This window comes from Eschrichtius robustus, chromosome 16 (genome assembly GCF_028021215.1).
Source record: "Eschrichtius robustus isolate mEscRob2 chromosome 16, mEscRob2.pri, whole genome shotgun sequence".
Taxonomy (NCBI): domain Eukaryota; kingdom Metazoa; phylum Chordata; class Mammalia; order Artiodactyla; family Eschrichtiidae; genus Eschrichtius; species Eschrichtius robustus.
In genome coordinates, this window is record NC_090839.1 from 86,371,014 (window position 1) to 86,393,249 (window position 22,236).

At 51.8% G+C, this 22,236-nt stretch overlaps 3 protein-coding genes and 1 long non-coding RNA gene across 4 annotated transcripts in view; 2 read left to right on the top strand and 2 right to left on the bottom strand.

Moving 5' to 3' along the window:
* The window catches only part of STAG3 (STAG3 cohesin complex component), a 31,063-nt gene extending 22,241 nt beyond the window's left edge, over nucleotides 1-8,822 (bottom strand). The window contains exons 1-8 of the mRNA XM_068565607.1: nucleotides 8,712-8,822; nucleotides 7,601-7,783; nucleotides 6,367-6,469; nucleotides 5,852-5,968; nucleotides 4,248-4,344; nucleotides 3,446-3,522; nucleotides 2,957-3,161; nucleotides 2,375-2,526 (exon numbers count right to left, since the gene is read on the bottom strand). Of these exons, the coding sequence (XP_068421708.1) occupies nucleotides 2,375-2,526; nucleotides 2,957-3,161; nucleotides 3,446-3,522; nucleotides 4,248-4,344; nucleotides 5,852-5,968; nucleotides 6,367-6,469; nucleotides 7,601-7,773 (924 nt within the window). The 5' untranslated portion in view covers nucleotides 7,774-7,783; nucleotides 8,712-8,822. The remainder of the gene's footprint in view (nucleotides 1-2,374; nucleotides 2,527-2,956; nucleotides 3,162-3,445; nucleotides 3,523-4,247; nucleotides 4,345-5,851; nucleotides 5,969-6,366; nucleotides 6,470-7,600; nucleotides 7,784-8,711) is intronic.
* Nucleotides 8,823-9,421: 599 nt separating this feature from the next.
* Nucleotides 9,422-15,431, top strand: GPC2 (glypican 2). Its single transcript, XM_068524987.1, has 10 exons — nucleotides 9,422-9,750; nucleotides 10,411-10,569; nucleotides 10,891-11,213; nucleotides 12,038-12,118; nucleotides 12,834-12,996; nucleotides 13,247-13,377; nucleotides 13,589-13,738; nucleotides 13,835-13,974; nucleotides 14,068-14,243; nucleotides 15,032-15,431. Exons 1-10 carry the CDS (start codon nucleotides 9,585-9,587, stop codon nucleotides 15,277-15,279), a joined length of 1,737 nt encoding a protein of 578 aa, XP_068381088.1. The 5' UTR covers nucleotides 9,422-9,584; the 3' UTR covers nucleotides 15,280-15,431.
* On the bottom strand, nucleotides 14,386-21,796 carry LOC137750608 (uncharacterized). The gene is made up of 4 exons (XR_011070491.1): nucleotides 21,082-21,796; nucleotides 19,159-19,242; nucleotides 17,246-18,303; nucleotides 14,386-16,292 (listed from the first exon to the last, which is right to left on the bottom strand). It is a non-coding gene; the product is annotated as an uncharacterized lncRNA (long non-coding RNA).
* GAL3ST4 (galactose-3-O-sulfotransferase 4) lies at nucleotides 17,812-22,216 on the top strand. Its single transcript, XM_068524985.1, has 3 exons — nucleotides 17,812-18,034; nucleotides 18,216-18,519; nucleotides 20,762-22,216. The coding sequence occupies exons 1-3, from the start codon at nucleotides 17,910-17,912 to the stop codon at nucleotides 21,782-21,784; spliced, it is 1,452 nt and encodes a 483-aa protein (XP_068381086.1). The 5' UTR covers nucleotides 17,812-17,909; the 3' UTR covers nucleotides 21,785-22,216.
* Nucleotides 22,217-22,236: the final 20 nt, after the last annotated feature.

Consider the following 22,236-nt stretch of genomic DNA (forward strand, 5'->3'; position numbering starts at 1 on the left):
TCTGTAGACATTTTTGGTTGTCATAACCTGGGAAGGTACTACTGCCATCTAGTGGATAGAGGCCAGAGATGCTGCTAAACATCCTGTAATGCCAGGACAGCTCCCTAAATGCCATTGTTGAGAAACCCTAGATTAGATGAATAACAGATAACAAGGAAGCAGAATTACAAGGGAACATTCTTTAAGACAACTGCCCCAACTCTTCAATAAATCAATATATTGGGGGAAAATGGGGGGTGGGCAGAGGTTCTGTATAAGAGACTTAAGAAACACAACAACCAAATGTAATGCATAGTCCTTAATTAAATCCTGGTTGGAATTAACCAGATATAAAAGGTACTTTGGGGACAAATGGAAAATTTTAAATATGAATTGCGATTACAAAATATTAGGGAATCATTGTTAATATTTTTGGATATGAAAATGGTATTGGGATCATGTAGTAACATTTTTTTTAGACGACACACTTAAGTCTTCAGGTTGAAATACCAGTATGTCCATAATTTAGTACAAAATAGTAAAAAAAAAAAAAAAAAAAAAAAAGATGATGAGGCAAATGTAGTGAAATATTAGTTAAATCTAGATTTAAATCTAGTTAAATCTAGATTTAAATTAAATAATCTAGTTAAATCTAGATTATTTATATGCAGCGTTCATTCTACCAGTGTTATCTATTTTTCTGAACGTTTGAAAATTTTCTTATTTAAAGGAAAAGGAAAGAGAGGGAGGGAGGGGCTTCCCTGGTGGCGCAGTGGTTGAGAATCTGCCTGCCAATGCAGGGGACACGGGTTCGAGCCCTGGTCTGGGAAGATCCCACATGCCGCGGAGCAACTAGGCCCGTGAGCCACAACTACTGAGCCTGCGCATCTGGAGCCTGTGCTCCGCAACAAGAGAGGCCGAGATAGTGAGAGGCCCGCGCACCGCGATGAAGAGTGGCCCCTGCTTGCCGCATAGAGAAAGCCCTCACACAGAAACAAAGACCCAACACAGCCAAAAATAAAAATAAATAAATAAATAAATAAATAAAATTTAAAAAAAAGAGAGGGAGGGAAGGAGGAAAGGTGGGTCATCAGTACCAAATTCTATGTAAGTTGAAAAGGGAGACTGAAAAAAGGTCATTGGCTATAGGGATTAAGAAGTCACTGGTTTGGAGAAAATAACTTGAAAGAAAAAAATGGGGATAGAAGCTACGTAGTGAAAGGATTCAGTTGGATATTAAGGAAGTAAGGAAATACTAAAAGGAAGGATAGAAATGGAGTAGCTTATACAGGAGAATGAAAGAAGATTCAAGGGCTTATATACATTTATAAGTGGAGAGAGGAAAACAGTGGGGAGGGAGAGATTAAAGACAGGAAGCCAAACGATAACTGATGAAGCAAGAGCCCAGAGAAGTCCAAATAATAGGAGTCACCCTAATGTATATAATTTAAGATTTGAGACACACCCAGTACACATGAGGTTTAAGACATACTGACAGTGAAAACAGCAAAAGAGAATCAGGAAGGCATAGATTTTTCTCTAATGATTTAGCATGGAAGATATCCTTGGTGAGAGCTGGAAAACAGTCAACTGGCATAGTTAGACATGATGAGTCCTGCCAACCTCATGGTGGGGGAGGTCTCAGATACTTAGGGGGAATGAGGGGAAAATCAGTGTTAGTCTCATGACAGACACAGCTGTTTGAAGGTTTAATCAGTGTAAAAGATTTTGTTGGGGTTTATGTCCTCCAGTGGTCTTCTTCAAGTTTAACAGGAAACAAAGCAAGTACCTACTATGTGCCCAGCTAGGCAATTTATTCATCTCATTTAATCTTCACAAAAAGAATTATCCCCTTTTTAAAGGAAAGGAAACTGAAGCTTAGAGGTTACATAAGGCCATGGAGCTAGTAGCTAACTGGAACAGAATTTAAACCCAGGAGAGATTGAAAGGCCTGTGTCCTATCCATTCCTTGAAAACTTGGCCTCCCGCATCAGTGGTTCGCCTTCAGTACTCCTGTGGTAACCTGCATACTGCACACTTGACAAGAAAGTCAATGCTTAACCCCCTGCACAAGATGCAGGCACAACATTTAAACACCTGTGATAATGAATGCAGACAATGGAAACTGAGCAAAAGTGGAATTATAGAGAACTCTAAAATTTACTCTAAACTAGAAATGCTCTATTGAGCCCACATCCCAGAAACAAAGTGAGTATGCAATAACCTCTGACCGGAGGGGTCTATTAAACTATTGCCAGACTCCATCATTCATGATCTGAAAGCTTGCCTGGGGGACTGTGCCTTGGCAGAGAGAAGCTTGGGGACTGATAAGGTGGGCTGCAGCAGCTGTGATGGAAGCCAGGAGAGGAGGGAAGAGGCAGGGAACACTTCTCACCTCTTTGCGTTTCTCCAACAGGCTCTCCAGTCGCTCAGGTGACCTCTGTCCTGGCCCCTTGTTTCGTTCAGCCTCGTACTGACGTTGATTGTTGTCCTTGTGCAGACTCAGTTCGAGGGCAACTCTTACCAGGGAGGTCATCAGCTTCATGGCTTTGTGTCAGTAAAAACAAGATAAAGAGATCATTACTTAAGTCAGAGGGAGGGAGGGTAGGTTCAAAAAAGAAGGAAAAAAAAGGGCAGTGAAAAAGAAAAGCTAGAGCAGGGTGACCCTAAAATCCTAAGACTCACTGTTCTGGAGTGGATTTTTTCTCTCCCTAACTCTTTTGGGCTTCCTTTAATCCTTAGCATATTCCCAGTGGTGAGCTATAAGAAACACATTAAGGTTGGAAACTATCACTGTAATCCACTCCTTTTTACAATTCCACTAATGAGAAACTGGATGGAGGTTTGGGATAAAAGAAGCATGACCCTGAAGTAAAGAGCTAGAATGCAGGTAGGAAAGAAGATCCAGGATTGGAGAACAGAGGAAAGTTCTACCAACCCCCAAGAGAACATATACAGAATAAAAGTGACTGCCTACCAGCCAGGGTGCTAGTGTGACGGAAGGCACGGACTTGGGAGTCTGAGAGGCCAGTGAGCAGAGAGATGAGGTTGTCCATAGGGAAGCCATCATAGAGGAGACTATACTGGCACCGATAGACCAACGTCCTCACAAATTCACAGAAGCTGCCCTGGAACTTCTTCCAGGATGGGCCTGGAGCTGTCAGAGGATAGTCTCCTGAGTCCTGTAAAAGAGTTCATGAAAAGGATGGAAAAGTTATTACCAGGTCTACGAAGTCACAGGGACTGGATGTCAAAACCCAATAGTATAGTAAAAATGTATCTCTTATACCTCATTCTCAACTCTACAGGCATATTCAGATAACGTGTATAGGTCCCCTTTGCTCCCAAGAGATTAAACTCCTCTTTCTAAAAGCTATCCTATTTCCCAGAATCCGAAAGAAGAGGATAATGGGCCTTGTATTTTGAAAAAAGAGTGGCAAGAGGATCCTGGACTGTCTTCCCCCACCTCATTAAACTGTTCTGTTAGGTGCTGGATGATCTCCGAGTTGGACATCTTCTTGAACATCTCAGCGGTCACAGTGCCTGAGGAATGGAGGAGATGAGGTACTTAGAAGGCAAATAACAGGACACTATGACCATTTAACATATACATTTGAAGATGAGCTAGGAAATGTACTGAAAAGAGCTTAGGTGGGGAATCAGAAGACCTGAATCCTAGTCATAAATCTGCTACCATCTAACTGAGTACCTGCTATAAGGCAACCTCTCTAGAAAACCCAAGGGAATCAAACAGTGGAAAACTATGGTTAAAAAAAATATTCCAAACAATCAAAAAACAAAGAAAACTATGCCAGATTCTTATAATACAACCTGCAGTCTTATAAGACTAAAGTTAGGTCATGGCCTCTGGGGACCTGGGGCCCCACAACTTCAGTGGAGAAATATGAGATGAAGTGGCTGAGAAATAAGGAATAAGAAAATAAAAGATTATTTCATTTAGAGAAAGGAAGAGTAAAAGTCTGATGGTCCATTTCCAAATTTGTAAACAACATACCATCACATTAGCATGATTATTTATTTTTCTCCAAACGGTCTTGTCTCCAAACCAATACATTTCCTTACTGGATCACTTCCCTATTTACCTATCAACAATGTAGTTGATACTAGTTAAATAAGTGAAATTTTTCTTATGCTTTTCCCTCTCCATTTATTTAGGAAATGCCTAATCCTACACATCTAAAAGGAGAAAAAGTTTTACAATATAGGAGCAAAGGCTGGGGATTAGAAAAGGGTAGGAGTTTCCTCACCTTTACATCCACATGACCGGATGAAAAAGTTAATGAGCTCCAGGAATCCTGCATCCTGGTCTTGCTTGTAGCTATCCAGCCACTCATCTACCAAGGACTAGGAAAACAATGTGGATGATTTCTATTTCTGGCAATATGACAGACTAGAAATTCTGTATAAGCTTTCTAACTGAAGCATCTAAACTTCTGATTAAAATATTAAAACATCTTTTAAAATGTATTGCTAAACCAGAATGAAAGGTAAAATTCCATAAAAGCCAAAAATGAAGTGAAGGTAGCAATTCTGAGAGATAAGCAAGCTGACTTTTGCTCTGAGGGGTCTCTTAACTACAGACAGAAAGTTAGGAAGCTAACTTTCTGTCCAGATGGCTGCATGGAATGTAGAGCATAGGAGATAGAGCCTAAAGGGCTTCCAAAAAGAGTAGTCCAAAAGGAGGTTCCTGCAAAGAGTCACACCCTCATGAAAGCAAGAATGAGAAATAAACCTATAGGTAAGATGGGGCCAGCAAGAAAACTAGCTTGTTATGACCTTAGTGTGGGGTATAGGGAAAAACGAATTGTCCCTTGAGAATTCAAAACCATAAGCCAGTTCCCATATCTGGATTTGCAGTCCAGATCCACATTACCTCTACAATCAAAATACCCTCAATCAGATAATTTAATTAAAAGTGATTCTGGAGTGTCCTCACTCAACCACCAGAAGCAAACGTAGGTTTCCTCTCTTAACAACCCATCTTCAACCCAGGCCCCAAAGAATTCCAACACATAGAAACCAGTAACAAAAATAAAAATAGAAAAACTCCGTATGTTTGAAAATTCTAAATTTTTCTAAAAACTATAAAAATCCACACTATACATCAATAAGGGTGAATCTCAAACAACTGAAATAATTTAAGTCACAGAAAACTAAAGAACGACTCATTCACTTAAATTAAGGAAAACACATTCATTAGTGATAAAATTATAATGCAAGACAAGAGAATGGTTAACAGAAAATTCATTCTAGTAGTGATCTCTGGGTGGTGAGGGAACTAGGGGAGTAAGGTGGAGGGAAGATACACAAGGGTCTCTACAGCACCATTAAGGTTTCATTTCTTGAGCTGGGGCTAGGGCCTGGGTGATCACTGAAAAAAAATGTTTAAGTGCATATATGCCTTACATGTTTTTAGATGATAATAGAATTACAATAAAATTATTGAAAAAGAAATGTAAGAAGAGAAAAAGTATGTGGGGAGGGAAAAAAATTAGGTATAACTGTAAAAGTGGAGCTAAAAAGTGACAAGGGTGAACAAGTTGCCACCCAAATCCAAGCTTCTTTTCTACATTATCCAATGCCTCTCCTTGTCTCCTCCGTCAATCAATCAAGGCAAAATCTATCCTGTTCTGTGATACTATTAGGAAAGGAACATTCCCTCTCATGTAAGATCCCCCTTATATCAATCACTCCAAGGATTCACTCTGTGGTCTTATCTGCCTTTCCTGATACAGGTTACATTCACTAAAATGTCTACATTAAATGAAGTTTGTAGGCACTTCTACTTATCTTTCCACCCAACAAGGGGTGAGAAGGTATCAAGAAACAAAGGTGAGACACTCTGTTTTACCTGCATGTCACTTTTGGCAGCTTTCACAGCATCAAAGAGATCACTGGCTGGTGGCTCTGACTCTTTCTGACCATGAGCACGTACCATTCGGGACCCCTTCTTTGGACGTTTTGCCACCTAGTAAGTGTAAAGAGATCATGAATATCTTTAAAAAGTCAAAGTGACATTAACACTTGGTCTCATCACACAAGTAGGCTTAAGCTGCCAATTCCACAACAGAGTTTGAGTTACTGACTCAGATTAGAAATAGCTGATTTTTATATTGTAAACTTTATTATTTCTAGTCTCTTGTCCTTTTAAAAGTCCCTAAGCCCCATTCCTGTTCCTCTATACCCTAATACCCTCTTCTCTTATTCTTTGCTCTTCAAAATCTGCCTTCTTCCTACTTCTGTCCCTTAACACTTTTTAAGCCTTGTCCTTTCATCAAGCATATCAGCTGACCTCTTCTAGGTTTTCTTTTGCTGCTTCCCAGACCAGGTTCAAAAACAAAACAAAACAAAACAAAACTGACTCACTGGGGTTGTTTTGAGTGGTCGTTTTGCTGCTCTCTTCCTTACATTTCGTCTCAAGTTGTCTTCGAAGTCACTGCCTTCACCAGCTGACAAAGATTCACTATCCCTATGAGGAAGTGTGGTTCTGCTTAGATACAACACCCTAGTCCCTATATATAAAAGGGTAAATGAATTATAATTTCTTTTTGTCTCTAACTTTACACCCCTCTCCATGAGAAAAATATATTCAGATTTTAAGAGGAGATGAGCTTACTGTTGCCAGGAAGTAGGCACAATGTCTTAAGGGAAAACTTTCACTTGAATAAAGCACTGGAGATGAAGAATGAAGAACTGAGGTAGGTGAAGGACAACCCTTTCTTAGTATCCTCTCTGACTAAGAGAATCAAAAGATATTCACATAAAAAAAAAAAGATATTCATGTAAGCAGTGAGGGGATCACTGCTGAGTAGAGAAAAATGGCTCAGGAAGTCATGTATTACTAATACACAAACCAGAGATTAATATGTGCCTGGTGTTAAATTTTACCCCTTGAAAACAAATTCACGTCTTGTTGATTAGGGTTAAATTTACAAAATAGATATAACCTGGTGCCAAACAGCAGCACGGACAAATAGAAATGATTCAGAAGAGACCAATTAAAATTACCATGGGATATTCTTATAACTGAAGCATAACCTTTAAAAATTGTGAATCATTATGTGGTACACCTGAAACTTATATAACATTGTATATCAACTACACCACAATAAAAAAAATTACCAGGGGATAAATCAGACCTTGATTAATTTTTTCCTGGAAAGATTTTTGTAAAACCCAAGACATACTCATATAATCTTCACAGAATAAGCTCATAAATGTTAACAGATAAGGACCTGTTTATAAAACCCCAAACAAAAGAACTACAGGACACCAGCTAAAAAGTATACACCAGTTTTCAGGCACCAAATAAAGAACTCTTTTCCCTGTCCCCCATCTGTGGGCCCCCACCGGAGGCTGTCCGTGAACATACAAAAGTGTTCAAGAAAGGTTCAGGCAAGTTGGATGATGGATTCAGAACAGGATGGATTATTCCTGACGCCTCCAACACATAGGACAGCCGAAATCCAGCCTGTTCTGAACCAGTATAGCATCTCCTGGCTTTTCATACGTCACACACGTGTTGCCACTTTACCCGTCTGTTAAATGAAAACGGGAAAAGCTGCGGACAAGGCAACGATGTCCCACCAACCCCACTCACCCCTCCGAAGTCTGGTCCGAGTCCCTGTCATCGCAGGGCACCGCGACAGACGAACTAGAAGACGCAGACAGGCTCCTCGGCCCAGTCCCAAGCGCTCTGCGCAGCGGGGAGGACACGCTGCTCGGGGAGGAGGAGCTATGCAGCTGGGAGGAGGACGACCGCAGGGTGGGCATGGTGGTCCAGCTGCGGGAGAGAGCGAGAGAAGGGGGAAGGCTTCCTGCCCCACCGCGTCTCCATCCGCAGCCCCGACGACCCCCCTTGTTTCCAAGGGAACTGCTTTGGAACTCGGGGAGTGGGGGGCCCACAAAAAACAAGACGGAGAACACACTGTAGATCAACTACACGTCAAATTAAAAAAGAAAAAGAAAAGCACAGCTTTTATGGTTTCTCCTGGGATAAACCATAATAGAAAAGAATATTTTTAAAAACGTATGTGTGTGTATAACTGAGTCACTCTGCTGTACAGCAGAGACTAGCACAACATTGTAAATCGTCTATTACTTCAACTGAAAAAAAAAAAAAAAAAAAAAAGACGGAGACAGTCCCGACCTAAGGCATCAGGGCGATAAAGACACCACGGCCCCAACGCCGACCTCCGGTTTGGAGTCACTCCCCAAACACCGAGGAAGGCACACACCAGGGCAGCTTAAAACACACCCCTATCCCCAGGATTCGGAGTCAACTGCCCGTGAAAGGAAACCAGCTCACAGGGTGCAAACGAGAAACAAGAACCCCCCCCCAAAACCCCCTCACAGAAGCACCTAGACTTCCATTTCTACAAGGCTAGAACGGGACTCCTCAAGGACCCGACTGCGACGCGCTTAACGATTTGGGGCTAGAGGCGCCATCAGAACCAGGCCGGAAACACTGAAGGAGTCACGGAAAGCTCGCATTCTCCATTTTTCCAGAAGAGGTGATCTCTACTCAACGCTGGGCTACGCTATTTGGGCGGAGGAGCCGTCTAACCGCTCAGGAGAGCGACTATCAGCCTTTGGGTCTGGGATTCCTGGCCTCTGTGGAGGAGGGTATGGAGAAGGGAGAGTCCTCTCTCAGGGCCGGAGTGCGGGGAAGGGCGACCGCCTGGGTCAAAGAGGAGCCTCACTGTCTGAACCTGGAACAGCGACTTCTGGCCGAGCAGCGCTGAGGAAAAGTCACCACCGCGGGTCCCTCGGGTCTCTGTGGTCACCCTCCCCCCGACAGCCCCACAGTCCGGCACGGGCGCCCGCCGTTTCCCTTCTGGGGGCAGAAGAATCCAGAAAAACGCGGGAAGGCGCGAGCCGTGCAGTGCGCAGGCGCGAGCCCAACGGCTCGTCTCGGAGGGCAAATTGTCGCGAGGCTTGGGCGTGTGCGAGCTCGTGCTCACCACGTTCCAGTCACGGCGCTCCGGCAGCCTCGTGCGGCCACGAGCTCTTCAGCGTGCCGCCGTGTCACGTGGGCTCCGGCGCGCTGGCCACCTGCTTCAACTCGGCTCCTCCCGGCCCCGCCCCAGCCCCGCCCCTCTGCCCCCAAGTTCCCCCTCCATTGGCCGGGCTTCACACTGCACTAGCAAGAGCTCCTTTAATCTGGCTTCTCAACTGCCGCAGGCTGGGTTCCACCCAGGCCCCGCCTCGCGACCCAAATAGCCACGCCTCCGAGGAAGGCCACGCCCTTCCCCCAGCCTCCTTAGTCCTGCCGAGTCCCGCCCCGCTGCCGAGCTTCCCCAGTACATTGGCTTAATTTCTCCCTTGATCCCGCCCCTGAGGCCGGCTCCTTACCATCATTGGCCGGGCCCCGCCCCGGGCCCCGCCTCCTGTCCGGCTCCCGCTCCCATTGTCTCGGCAGATGCCGCCTAGTCCCGCAATCGTGCTCCGTGTTCAGTTTTCGGAGGTCGTGCTCTTTCTCTGGCCGGCGGGGCGATCCCGCTTCAGAGAACCGGCTTCCTGAGTTCGGGCGGCTCTTCTTTCCTCCTTAGGACCCACTTTGCCGTCCCAAGGTGGCAGCAGCTATGTACGCGCTGCGATCTCTTCTGCTTCTCCTGTTGCCTCTGTGTCCCGGTCCTGGTCCTGGACCCGGTATCGAGGCAAAGGTCACCCGGAGTTGCACTGAGACCCGGCAGATCCTGGGGGCCCGGGGATATAGCTTAAGCCTACTCCCTCCCGCCCTGATCTCAGGTGAGGAGAAAGAGGAAGACTAGAGAATTGGGGGCGAGGGAGGGGGCGGGGGCCGGTCCCCCCCATCTCACAATAACTCTTCCCTTTCAGAGTGGCCGTTATAATAATCTTTTCATCTCATAGTAATAATGTCTCTTCTCCTCCGGAACTTCTTTACCAGGATCACAATAACACTCCTGTTCACATAATACCTCTCTACTCCACCCCCACCCCAGGAATCCCTTTCTAGTAATTAGCACCCCTCTCTGTGTTTCTTTATTCACAGCCCAATTTGTTCCCCTCGCTATTTCCATGAGCCCCTTCTATGACAATACTTTCTTTCTTACCAGGTAATCCCACCCCTCCAAACCCCATTCTTCCCATTGAAGCCATCCTGTAAGTCCTTAGAGGCCTAGGGTGTGCGATGTTAGGCAGGCTACCTAGGACCCTCTGATCACTAAATCGGCCCATCCTTATTTGATCCTATGGCTAGTGGCAGTGGACTTGGGGTGGGTGAGGGGACAATAAGAAGGGGGTAGAGCCAGGTGGGAATGAGGTGGCAGACAATAGAAAAGAAACCAGACAGTTCGAAGAGAAAGGATGGCCCCCAGAGATCAGCAGGAGAAGGAAGGAATTTCACGACACGACTTCCCACCATTCCTTCGTGTCTCGTCTATCCAGGTGAGCACCTCCGGATCTGTCCCCAGGAGTACACTTGCTGTTCCAGTGAGATAGAGCAGAAGCTGACCTGGGAGACTGAGGCCACCTTCCGAGGCCTGGTGGAAGAGAGCGGCTCCTTCTTGGTTCACACACTGGCTGCCCGGCACAGAAGATTTGATGGTGAGGACCTGGCGTCCCCAAACCTGGCCTCGCACCTCCTCTCTGTGCTCATGACCCGAGCAAGCATCCCGTCCCCGCTCCTGACTCTACCCCTAAGGCACTCTGGCCCTGGCTTAGCCCCCGCATCCCCACCCTAGGCTCTCTCAAGGTCCTGCCCTCCACCCCCAGCCCCAATTTGCCCAGACCTCTAAGAGTTGCTTAATTTCTGACTCACTTTTCTTTTCTCTCCCATGCCCATCTCTTCCTGCCTCTGCCCTTTCACTTTTCCGTCCTTCTCTGGCCTTACCCCACCTCACACCCCTTTCTCTGCACTTGCCACAGAGGTTTTTCGGGAGGTGCTCTCGTCAGCCGAGCACTCCCTGTCCCTGCTCTTCCCCCGCTCCTTCGGCCGCCTGTATGCCCAGCACAACCCCTTGTTCAGTGGCCTGTTCTCTCGGCTACGGGACTACTATGAGAGGTCCGGTGAGGGGTTAGATGATGCCTTGGTGGATTTCTGGGCTCAGCTCCTGGAGAAAATGTTCCCCCTGCTGCACCCACAGTACATCTTCTCCCCTGACTACCTGTTCTGCCTCACGCGCCTGGCCTCTTCTGCTGATGACTCTCTGAAGCCTTTTGGGGACTCACCCCGCCGCCTCCGCCTGCAGGTGAGGGGCCCCAAGGCCTGAGCTTCAGCCACCTTTGACCTAGTGACCTCTGAAGTATGTACTACTCACCTCCAGCCCAATGACCCCCTTTCCATGCCCCAGTCACCCCTGACCTGGTGATCCCTCTATGCTGCATGGCAGCCATGTCTGACCTGGTGACCCCTATCTTGAGCCCCAGTCATCTCTGCCTGACCCAGTGCTCCTTGGTCTCCTTTAATTGGATGGCCCCCCTTTCTGTGTCCTAGTTTACACAAGTTGCTGACCCACTCACCTGCTCTTGCCTCCCCCCACCCCACCTTTCTGCCAAGTCCTCCCTAATCCCAATACCTTGGCTTCCTCTGGTTCAACTAACTGTGAATTAGACACTTAATATTTAAGAAGGATTTTCATTTATAGTCTCTCATTTAATTACCATCATAACTCTAGGAGGTAGATATTAGCATTCCTATTTTACAGATGAGGAGACTGAACTTCCCAGAGGTTAAGGTCTCACAGCCAATAAGTGGTAGAGCTATGTTTCACACCCAGGTCTCCTGGCTTCGGGTGCAGTGTTTGTTCTGATACAAGCCCCTCTCTCTCCAAGCCCTGTAAAATGTAATCCCTCCACCTCTTCCCAAGCCCAGTTCCCCTTGGTCCTTCTAGACTGTGATTCTTTTGATCCTCTTGAACCTGCCTCCAGGGACCACCTGACACTCCTAACCACCCCAAGATAACCCTACAAATCTCACCCCCCTGCTCATCCCCTTGGCGCAGTCTCTTGGTCCCAGTGTTGACTGACCCTCAACAGTCCTGTGGTTTTTCTCACCTTCTTTCCCCTCCCCCAGATAACCCGGGCCCTGGTGGCTGCCCGGGCCTTTATCCAGGGCCTGGAGACCGGAAGAGATGTGGTCAGCGAAACGCTTAAGGTTAGAGGGAGCCTGAGCATGGGCAGGGCCCAGGGAGGGAGACAAGAAGTAGGAGAGGTCCCATGAAGAAGAGTCCGGTGCCAGCTGGCAGGAGAGGCCTGGGGCCTTCCCATATCAGCCTTGAAGCCCTGGCATCCCAGGGTAAATCAGGAAGGCTGGAGTCTCCCTTGTGTCATGACTCATGATCTCCTCCCACCTCTGACCCTCTGATGACTCTTACCCCCTGCCAGCCTCTAGGGGCCTGCTCATCTCCGTAGCATCTCTGAGATTGGAGTACTGGCCCTCCTGGTTTTCTCCAGGACCACTCAGTGGCTCCCTCTTCCCTGCTGCTGGAGGCCAGATTCCTGGCTTGGCCTTCAAGGCCCTCTCTCGACCGCTCATTCTCTCCCTGACCTCCCAGCCTTACTTCCTGCATCCTCATTCTCCTCTCTCCCCAACCACGATGGGCTCACTCTTGTCCTTGAACCTTTTCTCAGATCCCTCACTGCCCCATCTCTCCCAAGAAGCAGCATCTGCAACCTGGCCCCTAGGAGCCTCCCTCCTCTGATCTGTGGCAGTCCTGGGGTCACTCCTGCTGCCACACGGGGTCATCAGTCCTAGATGTTCAGAGCCTGGGAAAGGTGGGGTGGGGTATTTGATTTCTCTCTGTGCCCAGCACCAGGCTTGGCTGAGGGCAGCCAAGCGTGGATGACACAGGCCTGCTCTCTGCTCCCAGATGCCGCTGTCCGAAGGCTGCAAGCGGGCTGTGATGCGTCTGACAGGCTGCCCCCTTTGTCGGGGGGTCCCCTCGCTGCCACCCTGCCGGGGCTTCTGCCTCAACGTGGCCCACGGCTGTATCGGCAGCCAGGGACTGGATCCTGACTGGGGGGCCTATCTGGGTGAGGGGATTCAGGAAAGCCTGGGAGGGCTGTCTGTGTGGCGGTGGGCAGGGTGGACCAGGGAGGGAGTGTTAAGCGGTACTGAGGGGAGAGGATGAGGAGCGGCTCTTCTCATGTCAGTTTCCCCCATCTAAGACCTGCTGCTTCCCTCCAAGGCCGGGGTCAGGATTTGCGGGAACATCCTACTTCAGTGAGTATCTCCCTGGATGTCCCCTCATTTCACCCTTTCTCTTTTTTTCCCTCTTTCAAGATGGTCTCCTGTTCCTGGCCGAGAAGATCCAGGGCCCCTTTTCCTTTGAGCTAGCAGCACAGTCCGTCGGGGTGAAGATCGCGGAGGGTTTGATGCATCTGCAGGAAAACAGCGTGGGGCTGTCAGCCCAGGTACGGGGGGCGACGAGAAGAGTGGGAGTTGGCGGGAGGAGCGGAGAGAGAAGGGTGGAGGGGGAGGCCCCGGGCTGGGGGTACAGTGCGGGGTGTCAGGGAGACACTGTAGGGCCTCTGGATAAACTGGGGTGTCGGGGGCGATTGGAGTATTGGAGTGTGGTTTTTACCGCGGGACGACTGTCTGTGGGGTCTCTTCCCGGTGCCGCAGGTGTTCCAGGAATGCGGGAGCCCCCAGCCGGCGCCGGCCCGCGCCCGCCGTGCCCCAGCCCCCCGGGAGGAGGTGGGCCGGCTCTGGTCGGCGGCGGCGGCGGAGGAGGAGCGGCCCACGACTGCTGCGGGCGCCAGCCTGCCCCGGCTGGTGAGTGGCGGGCGGCAGGCGGGGGTGGGGGGCGCAGGCGCGGCGAGGGGCGGGGGGCGCGCGCACCAGCTCCTCCCGGGCTCTCTTTGCGTCCAGGTGTGGGAGCTCCGCGAGCGGCTGGGCCGGGTGAGGGGCTTCTGGGCCGGGCTGCCGCTGACAGTGTGCGGGGACCCCCGCGTGGCTGCGGACCTCTCCCAGGAGGCGGCGCCCTGCTGGACCGGAGCTGGGCGGGGCCGGTGAGAGCCGGGCGGCGGCGGCGGCGGCGGGCGGGCGAGTCGGACTCCGTGGGCGGGGCGGGGCGGGAGCCTCCGGGGCTGCTCTGCTCGCAGGTACCTGTCGCCCGTGGTCGGGGGTCCCCAGGCCGGGCAGATCGACAACCCAGAGCTGGATGCGGAAGCCTCGAGCCCCGACCTCCAGACGCGGAGGCGGCGGCTGCAGCTCCGGGCGGCCACGACCAGGATGAAGGCGGCCGCCCTGGGACGCGACCTGGAGCTGGAGGACTGGGGTGAGGCCCCGGGCCGCCGCGAGGGCCTCGCTCCGCCCGGCTTTCCGCGATTGGACCCGGGCCAACCCGCAGCCCGGCCCCCTGCTTTCTGTAGTCCCTCCCCTGGCGTCTCTCGGTTACTATCCATTCATTGACTCACACGTTTTACACGCACGTATTGAGCGCTTTACTCAAAGGTAGGGGGTAGAGCACCAATGACAGGGTCTCTATCCTTGAGTTCATGGTTCCCTGGGGGAGACACCAAAACACTCTTACAGAACGGTGGGAAGCTCCTAAGAGTGGGCAATGGGTTGGGGGAGACTGGGGAGGGCGGGCAATCCCGGGAGGTGGGGAAGTGGGGTGCGGGCGCCGTGGGGCTGGCTCCCCAAAGTAGAATTTGACAGGGAAGCAAGGCACTGACATCCATTTTTTTTCTCTCCCACTGTCTGTCTCTGTCTCTCTTTGTCTCTCCTCCCCCCCTTCCCGTCTGCTCGCTGCTTCTGCGTACGTCTGTTTTCTCTGTCTTTTCCTGTGTATCCTCTCTCTCCATCTGTCTCTTTTTTGTCTGTCTCGTTGTCTCTTCCTGTCTCTCGTTGCCTTCTCTTATTCTCATGTGTCTGATCTCTCTCCTCACCTTCCTGTCATTCGCTTTCTCCCTCTTCTCACCCTGCCTGCTCCTCCACCCCTCCCCTTTCACTGTTTTTATCTCGAGTCCTCTTCCTCGCTGCCTGTGGCTCTTTCTCTCCCCCTGTCTCCCGCTACCTCTCTTTGCCATCCCTGTCTGTTTGCGATCCTCCCCCTCCCTGCAGAGGACGCTAGCGGCTCTGGAGAGGGACAGCACTATGCAGATGACTGGATGGCTGGGGCAGCAGCTGTGGCCCCCCCGGCCCGGCCTCCTCGCCCTCCTCGAAGGGATGGTGCTGGGGGCAGAGGAGGAGGTGTCATTATCCGCCACAGCCAAGACAAGAGCAGGACTGGAGGAACGTCTGTCGGTTTTCACACCCAACCCCTCCTCATTCTCTTCCTCTCAGCCCTGGCCCTGCTTGGACCTCGATAACTGGGGAGGGGTGCCCTGGCATCAGAAGGGTTCGTGGCCCGTCCCCTCCTCCCCCCTCTGCTGGGTCTGGGGAGGAGTCGAAGGGGGCTGCGGAGAGGGTAGAGAAGGGACTTTTTTGGGTGAATGGCTGGGGCCCCAAATCCAGGAGATTTCCATTGGTGGGTTGGGTTGGGGGTGGGTGTTCACAATATTTATTTTTTCATTTGGTGTCTGGGGAGGAGGGGCCGGGGGTATTTATTTAGGAAGGAGGTGTGGTCTCTCTAACCCAGCCTCTATGGTTAGGCTGGTGGTGAGCCCCAACAGAGAAAAAGGGAGGAGTTTTAGAGTTGCGGTGGGGGGGGGGGTGGGTTTGAAGGAAGTTGAAGGTGGGGATGGGTGGGGGCACCCGGTCTCAGAAACAGACAAAGCTGGGTGCTTGTGGGGTGCAGGACAGGGGACTAGGATGTCAGGATCTATGGGTCTGGGTTCTATCGAGTTTTTTCAGTATCACTTTCTTAAACTAGAAAAAAGAAAGAAGAAAAAAAAAGCATATCTCATGGCCTCTGCCATCCGCCACATCCTTCACAAGCTTCCCCATTTCATGTTTCAGTGTTCGACTCGCTGTTTATTCTATAAATAAATGGCTAATTTATTGGACCCTATGTGTGACTTTCTGTACCTTTAGCCCAGAGCCTCTGTGACCAGCAGTTCATTTCTGCCTGCTTATCTTGGAACCTGTCCCCTGGGATTGAGTTTGGGCAAGCTGTCCACCCTCTGGGTCTGAGCACCTTCATCTGCAAAACGGGGAGAATTGCGGGGAGGGGACCGCAAAACTCTTTTGGACCCAAGCCACCGTTAATATTACCACACCACTGACCCTGCCTTCAGGGTCGGGGCCCCAGTTCTCTGTGTCAGCCTCTGGCTACCTTGTCATGTCCTTGACAATGCCTGCTTTCAACTCTTGTCTGTTATTCTCCTTTCTTCTTTCCTTCTTTCCTTTGGTCGCCTGAATGAGTCTTTTGTTCTGCAGAAAGCTGAAAGAAAAAGTATAATTGATTCCTAAGTGCCAAAGGAGGGTAGAACTGGTGCCTCCCAATGGCAGGCTGGGTGCCCTGAAGGAGAGGGAAAGGTGCAGGGAGGGAGAGACCCAGAGACGCGATCAAAGCCGAATCAGCTGCAGAGACTGGCGGGACAAAGGGAGGGAGGGGGAGGAGCCTGGGCACTGAGAAAGTTTATGGGGAAAGTTGAGCCGAGCGAGGAACCGGGCGGTGGCTGGAGCAGGCGGGAGGGCCAGACCCCGATTTCCCTGCTGCTCCTCAGGTGGCCTGGTGAGTGGGCATGTGAAGCCGAGGCCTCGGCCAGTGGAGGGACTCTGTAGAGTTTATGGGAAGAGACTTGGGGGGTTTCATAGAACCCCAGAGGGAGCCGACCCAGGGCTGGCAACAGACTGAGCAGTCACCAAAGCTGGAGGGAACTGCGGGCTGGAATCGGGGGTAATGGGAGGAGACAGGGATGGATGGAAGGAATAGAAGAAATCTGGACACAGGAGGGAGTCCGGTGAGGGGCTGGATCCTGGAGGCTGGGTTGGGGGAGGAAATTGGGGGATGATGCCAGAGGGGGCGGGTCTCTAGGTGGCAAGTGTGGGTTCTCTGCCTGGGGTCGCTCCGGGCTCGTCCTGGAAGGGGGCCGTCGGGGCTTGGTGGAGGGGCTGCGGGTTGGAATTGAAGGGGCAGGTTTGGACTCCCAGTAGATTGGGAAGCTGGGGCCTGGGAAGGAATTCTGATGCCTGGCGTTCGGGTTTTGTCTCTTTGTGTCGCGGAGTCTCTCTCCAGCCCCACCCTCTCAGTCCCCTCTGGGTGCACTGCTGGGGTTGGAAAGTGGGAATGGGGGTGTGGGGGATCTGGGATCTGGACTTCCTAAACAACCCTACACCCCCCAGGCCCTCTCACACACTGGGCTCTGCCTGGCGCCGAGAGGGAAAGCATACCTGAGCTTAGATGAGCTGGCCGACTCTTATTCTTTACAAAGTTGCTCCTGTGGTTTCACCTCCCTGGGTTCCTAAGCTGGTGCCTTGTCTGGCCCTCATTCCCTCCTTATGGCTTCTCCTGTCAGCCTCAGAATGGGGCTCTTCAGCCCGACTTGTCACAGACAGAGGGGCAGAGGAGGTGGTCAGGGGCCTGGTGATGTCCGTTTCACTGGTCTGAGCGGACTGGTCTGATCCTTCTCCCCTTCCCTTCCAAATCCCTGGGGCTCAGTGAGGAACTGTCAGTGGGGGTTGGAGGGAGCTGCAGGCTGACAGCAGAGAAGCAGTCGTGGGGCACCTAGAAGATCTGGGTGTAGAGAGGGCTCCCCCCTCTGCTGCCCCCCTGCCCGGAATGAGGTCTCAGCTGCAGCAGCAGCAGCAGGAGAGAAGGCTCTACCCCTTCCTTAGACTCTCCTCCTTCCCCCTCGTTTCCCTTCTAGACGCTGACAGAGGCAAAAATCTGCTAACTCAGGGGGCAGACTCAACCGGGGCTGCGAGCAGATCTGGGGAATGAACCCCCGAACTCGAACCGGCGCCTTCCGCGGCTGCACGGCTGTCTCAAGCTGTCTCTGCCTCTGTGCCTGGCCCTTGCCCTGTCCCTCTCTAGTGTCACCCTTCCCTCTGCCACATGGGCCCTCTGTCTCCTACCAGGACCATGCGCCTCTGGGGGCCTCGGAGCCTGGGAGTGGCTCTGGGAGTCTTCATGACCATCGGATTTGCCCTCCAGCTCTGGGGGGGTCCCTTCCAGAGGAGGTGAGTTCTCATCTTGTCCCAACGCCCCACAGATGCCCCCCTCACTTGCTCCTCCCCATCCCACCTGGGGCTGTGACTCTTGGGGACTCAGAGGACACTCCACGCCCTCGTCCTTGCTCCACAAGACACCCATCCACCTGCTGGTGAGGGACAGGACACTTCCCCTCCCGTCTCTCCCCAGGCTACCTGGGCTGCAGCTCCGACAGTCCTGGGCCTCAACCCCAAGACCAGCTGTTCCATCCTGCCTGCCACGGCAGCGACTCGTGTTCCTGAAGACGCATAAATCCGGGAGCAGCTCTGTGCTGAGTCTACTTCACCGCTACGGGGACCGACACGGGCTGCGCTTCGCCCTCCCTGCCCGCTACCAGTTCGGCTACCCAAAGCTTTTCCAGGCCTCTCGGGTCAAAGGCTACCGCCCTCAGGGTGGAGGCACCCAGCCCCCCTTCCACATCCTCTGTCATCACATGAGGTTCAACCTGAAAGAGGTGAGGAGTGTCGAGGGGGTGGGCAGGACTGGTGAGAGATGGGCTCATGCCTGTAGTCAAGACCACCAGGGGAGGAGACCCCAGGCCTGGAGGCTCCCCAGGCATCCCCTCACCCAAGAGTTGGGCATGGGGGCCACAAAGGTGAGTCCTGCTGCCCCCTCCTCAGCTGTCCCTCCCTCAGAATTTTCTGGTAGCCGAAGTTCTGCCCTCTCCCATCTAGAGTTTACTGCAGTCTCTCTCCTTGACCAATTTATCCTGCTGGCATCAGTGTCCCGCCAACTCTGACCCCACCCCAACCCTCCCTCCAGGTGCCCTGGCCCTTCCTGGCCCCTTCCATTGGCATTACCAGGGCCCTGCGCAGTCACTGCCTTCTGACCTGTCTGCATCTCACTCCCCTCACCACATCTGCCAGATTTTGAGGATCAGCTACATGCCAAGCCCCAGTCCCAGCCCCACCCCCAAACCCCCGAGCCTCAGTTCTAAAGAAGGAGATGAGTGCACGTACTCACAGGTCATCCGTACACACACACACACACACACGAACCTCTTGGAGGAAGAAAATCAATGGGCAAATGAACACATACAGGGAAAGAGCGAACTTTCACTGAATACTTCTTGGGTGCTGGGTAGTCATCTTACCATCATCCTGCCAGGAAGGCATTATAGGTGTTTCCACTACACAGATGAGGAGGTGGAATCTCAGAGAGGCTAAGTGACAGGTCTCTGTTAACGGAAAGCGACAGAGCTAGCATTTGAACCCAGGCCCAGCTGCTCCAAAGTCAAAGCGCCTTCTGTGGGCTGTGTGCGTATGTGTGTTTGTATTTGGAACTGTGGGGAGAATATTCATCAAAAGAGGTGGGGCTTTGTGGAGAGGTGGGTTTTATAGGAAAGGGTGGACATGACTTTGTAGTAAGGAAAATATCAGGTGTTCTTAGAGCAAAACATCTTAAAGACATGATGTCAGTGGTGTGTGTGTAGGTGGTAGAACTTCAGTGGTGGCTGCAAAGGCAGTCCTGTTGGAGCTGGAGCTGGAGAAAGCAGCTGAGCAGCATGAATGTGATCTAATGGGAAGCGAGGGGGCACTGCTGGGAGTGAGGCGAGGGCAGCGATCACTGAGGCAGGTTCCTCTGGCGTTTAGGATGATCGTCACCACCCCTCACTACCTCCCATGTTCCCCACACTTCCACATCCTTCAAGGTAAGTGTTAACCCAGATTTATTGATGGAGGCTCTGGGAAGGCTCTGAGAAGTTCGATGACCTGCCCAAAGTTACACGGTTGGTAAATGGCTGAATTGGGATTTTATTCCAGGTCCATCTGATGCCACAGACCGTTCTCTGCACTGTTCCCCTATGCCTTCAAAGAGACATACAGCTCACAGGCTCGCCCTGCAGGCATGCCCACATCGGCAGAGCAGACTGGAAGACTCGTCAGGGAGTCAGGTTCAATGACAGAGGTCACGTTCAGAGGCGGAAACCCTTCAAGGAGCCCCAGAGCTGGGTTCTGGCATGGATCTGCCTGCAGGACCACGCCAGAGTGTGGCTCAGCCCAATTCCCACCTTCCTTCTCGCCGAGAAGTGGGATCACACATCCCAGGCCTCAGAGCAGCACCGTACCGAGTGGCCATGGCTCCCCAGTGCCCATTCCAGGGGTGTCTCTTGCTCTGCAAGATGCCAAGGAGCCCCAGGAGTGCCCTGTCCTTCGGCCATCCTGGGCTTGGCCTGCCCACCTGATGCCTATACCTGAGACAGCGTTACGACTGCTCTGTCTCCTCCCTATTTGCTGCCAGTGATCCTCCTGAGGAGGCCTGAGGCCAGCTCCTTTCTTGGAGTTGTGACAAAGAGTCCCAGGGTAGGCACTTAGGTTTTTGTTGGAGAAGTAAACACAAAGCTTGATTCCTAGAAGTGTTACTGACCAAGGCAGACAGAAAGGCCCAAGGAAGTTAATGTTCTCCAGGAGCTTCCCATGTTCCAGGTTCCTTCCTATCCTGTCTCGTGTAACCTCCATAATCACTTGGGAAGGAAGGTATGATGGATCCCCGTTTTGCAGATAAGCAAATTGAGTCTCAGAGATGTTAAGTACCTTACCCAAGATCTATATAGCTGGTGAAGGAAGCTGGGGGTTCCCAGCAGAGCTGTCAGAAGGAGGTTGCAGGAGGCTGGGGGATCAGTGGGCACTGGGTTTGCTCTTAGTTTCTTCCTGGCCTAGTTTTCTCTCCCTATGTCTGTTTCCTCTTCTCTACAGGTACTTCAGGTCATGCCTTCTGACAGCTTCTTCTTTTCCATTGTCCGAGACCCAGCGGCTCTGGCCCGCTCTGCCTTCTCCTACTATAAATCCACATCATCGGCTTTCCGCAAATCACCATCCTTGGCTGCCTTCCTGGACAATCCCCGAGCCTTCTACCAGCCCGGGGCCCGTGGGGACCACTATGCACGCAACTTGCTATGGTTTGACTTTGGCCTCCCCTTTCCCCCCGAGATGAGGACCAAGAGAGGGAATCCTCATCCCCCCAGAGATCCCAACCCGCCACAGCTGCCTTCTGGTGTTGGCGCGCGAGCCCTCACCTTGGATCCCAATGCTCTCTTCCATCCCATTCCCACTGTTGCTGATGGTCACAGCCAGACGTCCAGCTCTGCCTCTTTAGATTTGGGGTCTTCATCCTTCATCCAGTGGAATCTGGCCTGGCTGGACTCTGTCTTTGACCTGGTCTTGGTGGCCGAGTACTTTGACGAGTCATTGGTCCTGCTGGCCGATGCCCTGTGCTGGGGTCTAGATGATGTGGTGGGCTTCATGCACAACGCTCAGGCTGGAGGTGGGCAGGGCGGAAGTGCTGTCGGCGATGGGGGACTGACTGCTGAGGACAGGCAGCTGTCTGCACGGGCCCGAGCCTGGAACAACCTGGACTGGGCTCTCTATGTTCACTTCAACCGCAGCCTGTGGGCCCGGATAAAGCAATACGGCCAGAGCCGGCTGGACAGCGCTGTGGCGGCGCTCCGGGCTCGCCGAGAGGCCCTGGCTAAACACTGTCTGGTGGGGGGAGAGGCTTTAGACCCCAAGTACATCACTGACCGGCGGTTCCGCCCTTTCCAGTTTGGGTCAGGTAAGGTTTTGGGTTACGTGCTTCGGAGTGGCCTGAGCCTCCAAGACCAGGAGGAGTGTGGGCGCCTGGCTACCCCTGAGCTACAGTACAAGGACAAGCTAGATGCCAAGCAGTTCCCCCCAGCAGTCTCTGTGCCCCTCAAGACTTCAAGGCTACCCTCCCCCTAGGCATCAGACCACCGAGTCTTAGGCTGAAAAGCAGCTGAGCCACAGGGGCACAGTGATGAGTGTGAGGCAGCCAGATGCCCTTTCTGCTTCCCCCAGAGACCATGTCTGCTCCCCAAAGGACCAGTGGAACTTTGCACGGATGTGGGCCCCACGTCCTCCAGCCTGTGCCGAGGAATCCTAGTCCTAGAAGCATCCTCCCCCCATCTTGCCCCTTCCCCTTTCCAGCACCTCGTCGTCGTCCCCCCCCCCCCCCCAGGTCCAAACAGCACTCTCAAAGTCCCCCTGGAGGAGCAAACCATGGAGTACGGCAGAGATTGTTTGGGACACAAGGGATCGGAATAATGCGTCCACCTCTCTATGAAATATTTGTTACTGGGCTATACTCATTTCACTATGAAATGTTTGTTGAATGAATAAATAATTTGAAACTTTGACCTGCTCTATATAGGGCG

Coding starts and splice junctions, on each gene's coding strand:
- GAL3ST4 (XM_068524985.1), top strand. CDS start 17,910: ATGGGCCCTCTGTCTCCTACCAGGACCATGCGCCTCTGGGGGCCTCGG. Junction 18,035..18,215: donor GGGGGTCCCTTCCAGAGGAG/GTGAGTTCTCAT, acceptor GTCTCTCCCCAG/GCTACCTGGGCTGCAGCTCC. Junction 18,520..20,761: donor TGAGGTTCAACCTGAAAGAG/GTGAGGAGTGTC, acceptor TCTTCTCTACAG/GTACTTCAGGTCATGCCTTC.
- GPC2 (XM_068524987.1), top strand. CDS start 9,585: ATGTACGCGCTGCGATCTCTTCTGCTTCTCCTGTTGCCTCTGTGTCCC. Junction 12,119..12,833: donor TGGTCAGCGAAACGCTTAAG/GTTAGAGGGAGC, acceptor CTCTGCTCCCAG/ATGCCGCTGTCCGAAGGCTG. Junction 13,378..13,588: donor GCGTGGGGCTGTCAGCCCAG/GTACGGGGGGCG, acceptor CCGGTGCCGCAG/GTGTTCCAGGAATGCGGGAG.